We start from the raw sequence: 10,000 nt of genomic DNA on the forward strand, positions 1-10,000 counted from the left end.
TCAACCGTTTTTTAAAAGGGAAAAAAAAGGCCTGTGTGAAGTCTATGAATGTACAATAAGGACTGCTGAAGTGATCTGTCAAGGGTTTTTTTTGTCCTCTTTCCTCAAGGAGAAATATAATCAGAAAGTGTACGAAAAGAACTCAGTCTCTGTGTCGTCTGACCCAGTGAAAGCTTCGGCGTGATAAGAGGACACATAATTAGCTCTCTCTAGCGCAAAGAGGTAAAAAGCTAAGTTACAAGAAGGAGAGGACTTTCATGCTGTGACGGCACCACAGACTTAGCCGTTCAGTTAGATGTGCAGGCCCAGATAGCCGCCGCAGCAATCCTTCTGGCGATTGAAGCTGGTGCTAAATGAACAACCACAGATAGCAGAGGACATCGGATCTATCTGAGTCAAGAGTGGAGCGTGGCGAGCGGCGTCCGCCATGAACCCTAGAGACAGCGCGCAGGAAGTGGCGGTCGAGGGACCCCTCGGGTTGGAGCAGGCGGACGACGGCAGCAAGGCCCTGTCGTTTGACTGCAACGTCTGCGGCCGCAGCTTCCCCTTCCAGAGCTCGCTGTCGCAGCACATGCGGCGTCACACGGGGGTGCGCCCTTACAAGTGCCCCTACTGCGACCACCGCGCCTCCCAGAAGGGCAACCTGAAGGTGCACATCCGCAGCCACAAACTGGGCGTGCTCATCAAGCCCGATCCCGACGACAGCGAGGAGGTGGACGAATCGGAAGAAGCCTCAGGGGAAGGCAGTGTCTCCGAGGGACTCGAGGGTGGGAACAGCCCCACCAAAAGCAGCTCGGCTTGCAACAGGGTGCTGAACGGCACGGGGGACGACCGGGGGGCGAAGGTGGCAAGTCGGGGCGTGAAACGGGAGAGGAGTGTGGACACCACGAGGCTGTTGTGCTGCCGGCTTTGCGGGCACGAAGTACATCGCGAAGACCAGCTTCTCAGCCACATCGAGAAGGCCCACATCACCGCCGATGTGGAAGACGATGCATCCCCGACCGAACAGGAGGCACAGGTGGAGCCCGAGGCGGAGGACTTTACCTGCGACACGTGTGGCCAGGTGTTCACCCAGGCCTGGCTCCTGAAGTCCCACGTGAAGAAGCACACGGCTGAGCTGGAGCACCGCTGCAGGGTGTGCGGACGGGGCTTCCGGGAAGCCTGGTTCCTCAAGAGCCACATGAAGACGCACGCCGGGGCCAAGGCAACGGGTCGAGGTCGGCCACGGAGCACCGACTACTCCGATCCCCCAGCCACCATCAATGACGTGACGCAGGACCCTGAAGTCACAGCTGCCTCGGGTGCCGTCTGCCTGTACGAGATCTGCTCCAAGTGTGGGAACCTCTTCCACAACCGCGAGAGTCTGCGGGCCCACAGTCGTGTCCACAGCAAACAGACCCGTAACCAGGCATTACAACACAACCATGCTGCTGACGAAGACTCACCTGCAGCTAAGAGGCGACTCCTGGACTACCTTTGCCTCCGACCTATGGAGGAAAGACCCAAGGAGGAGCAGCAGGGGTCCTTGGGCAAGAGGGTTTCCGAGTTGGACCCTGTGTGCAGCTACCAGGCCTGGCAGCTGGCTAAAAGGGGTCGGTTGGGGGAGCCTGTGGAATACGGTGTCAACTTGGAAGAGTCCCTTGTAGGCGCCACTGTGACCTACGACCGGGAGAGTAGCCGCTACGTGTTGGCGGGGCAAGAGAGGAAGTCAGGTCGCCGTGGAAGCTCCGGAGGCCCAGGGGTCGGGGGAGGCCAGTCGTCACCTGACCACAGCCCTAGTGACTCGGAATATCGTCCCTCATCCCGGCAGGAGAGGCGGCGGTCGACCCAGAGCCGCTCGCACGAGTGCTTCGAGTGCGGGAAGGAGTTCCGCAGCCGGCACCAGCTGAGCGTGCACGAGCGGTTGCACCGCAGAGAGGGGCGTGGCTCAGGAGGCGACGCTGACTCACGGTCTCCCAGCAGACCCGGCACTCCACAGAATGACAGCCTCAGTGAGACGACCAGAGCCAAGCAGGGCCCAGGAGCCGCCACAGGTGAGTGAGCACTAGCATTTGCTGGATTGTCTCCCTTGGAAAATGTAGAAACCTTAAAAGTTCTTTTATCTTGAATACCTTGGGGATACCTTGAATGTTTTACCCCCGATTTAGAAGTATTTTGAAGGTTTTAAGCCTTTTGGCAGTTCAGACCTAGAAAGGACCTTTTTTTGACAAATTGCTTCGGATGGGTTCTGTATAGACCCTTTTCATTGTGGAAGTGTTGTTTGTCTGACATAGCAACAGTAACCAAGGAAAGCGGGATTACATTAATCTGATTTATTAGCAGCGAGGCTAGCTAGCTACTATGTGTTCCAATGGATTTACGGTCTAAACGTTAGCAGCAACCTAACAGTAATGAGAGAGAGAGAGCTTCAGTTGGTTCAGTATGGTTGTTTTATCTTAGAGATAAGCTCTAATATACCTGTATCAGATACCGGCAGTGTAGAGGATTTTACAAACATCCGGTCATAGAATTCATCAAAGTGTTTTGTTAATAGCTCATGAACAAAATACATTTACAGAAGGTTAAAACAACCTGTTGTTGTTTAAATAACTTGTTTTAAGAACATCTGTTAAGAGAGGAAGCAATTCATGAACATTCAATTTTTAAAACTACCAAATATTTAATGCTATCGTGATCACATTTTCAGTCATCAAAACAAGTAAATACTCGGCAGGTTCTACTTTTTCTTCTGTACGCACCAGTATGTGTAAATGTTTTAATAACGCACATTTGATTAAACACCACTCTCTAGACGTCTCGATCCAAATTTAATTTGTTGCACCTATTTCTCAGCTGATTTACCTTGTGCCGTCAGGAGGATTTGTGACTGGCGTCAAGGCTAATCTCAATTGCAAAGTAGGCTGGAGATTTAAGCTGGGGAGTTTTGTGTTTGGCCACGCGTGAGGCGGTGCATAAATGTTTGGTTTGTTTTCCCCGTTACGTTTATCTACAGCTGTCTGTCAAGCCTAATGACACGCGTTGGGTTGCCGTAGTGCTAGGCATTGAGCATGTAAATACCAAGTCTAAAATAATGATAATAATAATGGATTTGATTTATATAGCACCTTTTTGGCAGGAGCCCAGAGTGTGTGTGGTAGATTGTGTACAAGTACATGCTTGATTGTTAAATATTTCTCTTAATCGTTATCTCTTTTCCCATTATTTTTCTTTAGTTTTTCTTCCCCTTTTATCCTAGCATGTTGACAGTGTTAAGAGCACTCTAGACGGTGAGGGAATTGGGCTCCAGATAGGATCATATTAAAGAGGAAATGGGATAAAAATAAAGGCTTTATCTGTTGACAGCCATCCAGCCCAGCTGTAGGGTGAAGGCCATCTCATTTCCTCTGGCTTCAACATGAGAATCTGTGCAGTCGTGTTGGTCTGTGGAGAGAAAAAAAAACCCTTATGAATGGACCTTATTAGTGTGTTAAAGGTCCAAAGAGCTATGGCAGGTGAAGAGCCGAGTCACAAGTCCACCTGACATCGCTGACGTCTCCGAGCTGCAAACATCTGTTGATGAAATGCCCTTTGTTGTGAACTCCTCCTCGCTTAATCTGCTTAATCGTTTTATACTTGGAAGTAGAGACACCTAGTGGTAGGATATGGAATAACACCCCTGATTTAAGCCCTGTCAGTGTTTGTTTGGTGCACTTTCTTTGTTCGACTTCAGTTCAGTTCAACTGAAGTCAGTTCACCTCAGTTCAAGGCCTATTGTTCTTTGGCAAGTGAGATGTAGCTGACAGTTAAACGATTTAACTTTAGATGACATTAGAGTCTTCCTTTTAACCAGAAAGCCTTAAGAAGTATTTTAAAGACATAACAGTAGGGATTGGGACACCAGAGTGTTTTGACATGAAAGAACATCCAGATTATCTTGTTTCTGCAATGTTCTTCTGTCTCCCAACACGAGCGTTTGGCTCCAGCCAGTTCTCAAGCGGAAAGCTGATCTGAGCATCTGGATGTGTTGTTTTATTGTCTTCACGGCCGGTGTTCACGGCTCACACATGAGGAGTTCAGGATCAGCGAGCGTGGTCGGCTTTCCCCGGTGGTTTTGAGCATCGAAAATAGAAACATGCTCTTTTCTTTTCTTTTCTTTTCTTTGGGCTTGAGCTTGAGTGCTATTTCAGCACATCCTGTTGCAGGAAGCCACCCTTCAGTGCGAATCGTGTCGTTTTTCTTTACTTTTCATTTGGTCTGCTGTAATCAATCTCCTTTCATGCACTCTCTGAGCAACAAGCACAGACTACAGTAACAGACGTCCTTAAAAACAGATATAATGAGTAACAATTACTAATAGGATACTAATTAGTAACAACACTAATTTGTGTATTCTCACAAATACATATACCCTTGAAGTACATACTAGGTCTTGAAGTATGCTGCGTGGGTGTCAGAAAGGGGATCAGATTATGACCAGGAAAAAAAAAAAGAAAATGAGAACAGAAACGTGCTTTTGTGCTCCCTGCCCTCAGGCAGAAGAGGCACTGCTGGCATTAGTCACAGGAGATGAGCATTCTCCCTTTTAAGGCAAGGTCTGCCAAGATTTCTCAGGTGCTGATTGAATCTATCAAAGCAGACTTTGAAATTGTATGTTTATATTTCTGTTTTAAGTACTATTTTTTTGTGACAGCCATGTTTTGAAAATGGGGCAGTGGAAATAGAGTTGACTATTATTATTATTATAGAGCCGAGTGACTTCAGAAGAGCGAGTCTCTCTCTGTCCCCATAGGCTCTTTTGGTCTTTTCTTTCTTCCGGTCTGTCTGTCTTTCTATTTGTTTTTTTGTTCTTTTCTTTTGTCTCTTCTTCGGTCCATCCTTCACAAACTTAGCTTTATCTCATGTTGTTGTGCCGTCTTTTCCATCTATCTCTGTGTACTTCTCTCCCTCTTTCTCTCCCTCTTTCTCTCTCACTCTCTCTCCCCTTTCCTGTCTTTTCCCCAGCTGGTTACTTAATCCATGCCGGCACCATGGCTGTGGCCCGGCCCTACAGGTTGTTGGTTGGGAGGGATTTGTTATTTATAGATGGCTTTTCTAATCTACTGCCACACAAGTCACACAGAGATCCCTTACAGCCATTCTGGAGGCTACCTTAACCTTAACCTTAGCCTGCCTGCCTGCCTGCCTGCCTGCCTGCGCCAGGTGAAGGCTCCGTGCACAGGTAGATCAGGTGAACCTGCGGGGTAAGGTAAGGATCAGGTGATCAGGTTGCCACAGGCCAGGTGGTGAGTTAACGCATCGGTGGGAAGCTAAAGGAGAAGAGGTGAAATGGCAAGTGAGGTCGTGTCATGGTCACACACCCCTGTGCGTGTGTGTGTGTGTGTGTGTGTGTGTGTGTGTGTGTGTGTGTGTGTGTGGTGCACTGAAACAGGTCAGGGAAAACTCCAGGTGTGGCGAATGGAGATCGCCACGGTCAGTTAGGCTACAACGCTTCAGATGAACTGAGCTGAACTAGCTTTGAGCTAGACACCCATAGCAGCACTGGTGAGCACAGTGCCCACCAGTGGTAGCCTTGAAAGAGCAACGAATACCAAGGAGTCGAACTTCCATGGGAAATCTGTGAACAAGGCATGGCATTTGCAGGGGTGGGGTTGGCGTGTGTGTGTGTGTGTGTGTGTGTGTGTGTGTGTGTTGTTGCCCCTGGTCTCAATCACCCCTCACCCCCCCACCCCCCCCACCCCACGCTTTCCTTTCTCCTCCCAGTTCACCCTTCAGTTGACTGTATTAGCCACTGCACGTTAGCATGACAGACAGACTAACAAGAGCCAGATGGCCCTTCCCTCCTCGCCTTAATTGAAAAATTGAAACAGAGTTGTTTTCTCATCCGTTTCTGTTGGCAAGGGAATGGGATAGGCGTATTGTTCGGGCTCCCTGCGAGTGCGTACACAAAGATGGGATCTTGGCGAGCCGCTGACAGGAAGAGGGTGTCGGTGTATGTGTGTGTGTGTGTTTGTTGTTCTTCCATTTTTCCCTGTGTGTGTGTGAATATTTCAGCGTTTGTTTGCTATGCCTGCTGGGACTTTAGTTCTCATGCCCTCAGCTCAGGGTTAGAGTATCGTGCTGTCAGCGTGTTTGCTTAGCCACTCCGTGGTCAGTGCCGGCAGGGCAGGCCAGAAATGAGGTAAAGGTTGCCATCGTGTGGCCAATATGTGGCACTACATGTATTTGTAACAGGTGTTTTATAGATATAGTGGATTTAATTAAAAAGGAGTTAAAAATGAATATAGACATTAAGGCAATTAAAAATATTATTGCAATAAAATAAAATGAAAAAAAAAAAGATGTGGCTGGCTTAATGTCACGACCTTGGTACATTAGACGTGTTTGTAAAACTATTAACTTCTCATATGATTTATTTTCAGTTATCATCATAGCTATGACTAAACTTCCCGAATAAAAGTGCAACTTCTGTCATAGCTGGGACAGATAGCATTTGTAAGAAGTTCTATTGATTAAGTCTGCCAGAACGCTAGGCTGAGGGGAAAGGGGAAGTGATGAGTGAATGATCATTTATTTAAAGAGGTATTGAAACTGTGCCACCTAGTGGCTCAAGAATTGTATTGCATTTTCATTTTGGACTTTTGGTCTATTTTTCACCTGGTAAGGTTGCTGTCAGCTTAGGTTTCTTTTCAGCTTTGAGATAGTAATCTATATTGTTAGAGAGATTACCCTGTATTATACAGAGCCTCTGATGTGTCATCTATATCATGATTATTATTATGAGTTTGAGAAATAACTTAATATGTGTATTGTTTATTGTTCAATGTGTATGTTTATTGTTTGCACCAACGTAGCACAAAAAATTCCTGGTAGGTGAAAACCTACTTGGCAGTAAAAACCATTCTGATTCTGATTCTGATTCTGATTCTGATTACAACACGATATGAAACATGGTCATATGTGCAAAGCCCACAATAAATAGTCCAGCTGATCCAGTGCAGAGCTAGAACATGGTCATGGTTCCATCCTTTAGTTACTGTACTTAAACTTGGTCAGATGTTTACTGAACCCCACACCGTTGGGTACGTGTGTGCTTTATAATAAACACATGACTAACATTGGTCAGATGTTTACTGAACCCCACACCTTTGGGTACGTGTGTGCTTTATAAGAAACACATGACTAACATTGGTCAGATGTTTACTGAACCCCACACCTTTGGGTACTTGTGTGCTTTATAAGAAACACATGACTAACATTGCTGCCTGTCTGTGTCATCTGCAGAGGACAAGCCATACGTCTGCAGCCTGTGCGACTTCATCGGCCCCGACTCCTCCGCCTTCATCGCTCACCTGCGTCAGGTGCACCCGGAGCCCAGCCTGGCCCAGGAACCCGTGGCCCCCAAGAGCGGGAGAGCCCGCCGCCCTTCCGTCAGCATCTCCAGCCGCAGTCGCAGTCGCAGTCGCAGCCGCAGCCGCAGCAGCAGCGCCCGCCGGCCCTCCGTCAGCATCTCCAGTGGCAGCCGCAGCAGCAGCGACGGGGCCCCCAGCAGCTACCCCAAGCTGAAGCACGCTCTCCTCCGGGGGGCCTCCCACTCTCCCTCCCCCAGCCGCTCCCCTTCGGAGGAGCACCCCCCGCCGCCCAATGCCGTCACGGCCACCCACGCCCGACCCCTGGCCCTGGCGCCTGTCTGCGAGGTCGCCGTGGACCTGTGTGTGCGGGCCGACGGGGTCCGCGGTGCAGCCTCCGCCTCCGCCTCCGCCTCCGCCGACACCGACACCGACACCGACACCGACACCACACCCGAGGGTCTGCCCAGCCACCTCTGCTCATACTGCGCCCACAGTACCCGCTACCCAGAGGTGCTGTGGATACACCAGATGATCGCCCACCGGCTCAACAGCAGCGCCCTGGTGCCCAAGTGGGCACAGAAGGGTGCCACCGGCGGTGGCAGCAAGAAGGGTTCGGAGTCGCAGAGACGCACAGGCCCTCCGCCAGCCCTGAAGGGCAAAGAGTGCCCCCCGCTCTCCGCCAATGTCCGTTCATCGCGCACGCGCCCCCCCACGAACTTGAGCGGGAGCGGCAGCAGCAGCAGCCAGAAAAGAGACAGACCTTCTTCGTCATCTTCGTCCTCCTCCTCCTCGTCATCGCCTTCCACCGCTCAGCCTCGACCGGGCACCTCTGCGGCCGGCAAGACCCCCAGGACCGTGAGCCGCCAGCGGGCCGCGCCGGAGGACGAGCCCCCTTCCTCTCACTCACGGCCCCGGGTGGACCTCTACCCGCGGGTCGCCTCGGCCGGAGCCCTGGAGAAGAACGCCGGCGCCCCCCACAGCGCCACCAGCAGCAGCACCACCACCCCCAGCACGAGCCCCAGGCCCGGGGCCCGTATGGCAGACAGATACCTCCTCCCGCAGGAAGGGCTGGGCTTCATGCTGTCCAGCAAGCACGGCCTCAGCGAGTACGGCCGCCCCAAGAGCTCCTCGCCGTCCCCCCAGACCATCAAAGCCAAACCGGCCAGTCGTGGCCAGCCTGCACACCCCACCATCACAGCCACTACCACCGCGAGCCACCTGTATGGAGCCTCCCAACCACACGGGGGCGCTGCACTCCTGGGGCTGGGGTCCCCCTCGGTCCTACGCTCAGGGGAGGCGAAGCAGGAGACGTTGGCAGCAGGGGTACCAGACTCGCTGGATATTCGGAGTTTCTTGAAGAACTACAACTCCCATGAGCTGGCCTCACTGTACCACCGCTGGGGCATGACAACCCCACTAATGGAGCATACAGGTGAGGGGGAGTCATGTGCTCTGTGAAGTATGGAAGCGCATCTGGGTTCTTTTTATGGTTGTACAGTGTGTGTGTGTGTGTGTGTGTGTGTGTGTGTATGCTTGTATGTGTGTGTGTGTGTTTGTGTGTCTGTGTGTGTGTGTGTGTGTGTGTGTGTGTGTGTGTATGTGTGTGTGTGTGTGTGTGTGTGTGTGTGTGTGTGTGTATGCTTGTGTGTGTGTTTGTGTGTGTGTGTGTGTGTGTGTGTGTGTATGTGTGTGTGTATGCTTGTGTGTGTGTGTGTGTGTGTGTGTGTGTGTGTGTGTGTGTGTGTGTGTATGTGTGTGCACTGTTGAGGCATGTAGTTACAGCGCTCATGAGTGTGTTTGCATTGAAGATTGACTTCTTAAGTGAGCCAAGAGTTCACCACCATTATAATCGTTATCTTGAGGAAGAGAGACACCATCAGCCATCAGCGAAATACAGTGTCAGTATTGCATCAAATGAAAAAAACCCCATAACATTTAAATATTTCATCACCTGAGGTGATGTAAGTCTCTCAATATGAGCAATATGAGATGGGATGTGAGTATGAATGAGAACGAAGTGCTTTAGCTAGCAGTAACTTATATACTTAGTTATATACATATTTAAGCTGGGAAAGATATATTGCAGTGGTGTGACAGTTTAGGGTTTAGGGTGTGTGTGTGGATGACGGTGTGAAGCTGACGGTGGCTGATGCAGCCCATGATCTGTTGTTGAGGGCAGAAGCACGAAGCAGAAGCAGTGAGAGGCTTTTTCTGACTCGCTGAGCCGGACCTCAGTAACACGGGAGGTGGGGACCCCCTAAGGCACATAAACATACACACACACACACACACACACACACACATCACACCCAGCGCCCATCAACCAGCTCATGAGTGACACACTGCACATTTGCATACACACACACACACACACACACACACACAGAGACACAGAAAGACACACACACACGTATCAGACAACAGATGAGGGTGACATTCATACACACACACACACACACACACACACACACACACACACACACACTCGCACACTTATCATTCCCAGAGCCTATCAGCCAGCGAATGAGTGACATGCTCATCCTCTACCGAGTCTGACATGAACATAAATAATGAAGAGGGGATGCATTAGGAAAGAGGGAAAGAGGGAGAGAGAGAGAGAGAGATGAAAGAAAGAAAGAGCCGAAGAGAAAGACAGGGAAAGAGACAGAGAG

At 50.3% G+C, this 10,000-nt stretch overlaps 1 protein-coding gene across 1 annotated transcript in view; it reads left to right on the forward strand.

Moving 5' to 3' along the window:
• LOC105893967 (zinc finger protein 516) overlaps positions 1-10,000 on the forward strand; it is a 39,260-nt gene that overhangs the window by 21,437 nt on the left and 7,823 nt on the right. Inside the window, exons 2-3 of the mRNA XM_031576600.2 lie at positions 1-2,033; positions 7,261-8,760. The exon at positions 1-2,033 is cut by the window's left edge and continues 45 nt beyond it. Coding sequence (XP_031432460.1) covers positions 428-2,033; positions 7,261-8,760 — 3,106 coding nt within the window. The 5' untranslated portion in view covers positions 1-427. The remainder of the gene's footprint in view (positions 2,034-7,260; positions 8,761-10,000) is intronic.

The sequence above is a fragment of the Clupea harengus genome, chromosome 11 (assembly GCF_900700415.2).
Source record: "Clupea harengus chromosome 11, Ch_v2.0.2, whole genome shotgun sequence".
Taxonomy (NCBI): Eukaryota; Metazoa; Chordata; class Actinopteri; order Clupeiformes; family Clupeidae; genus Clupea; species Clupea harengus.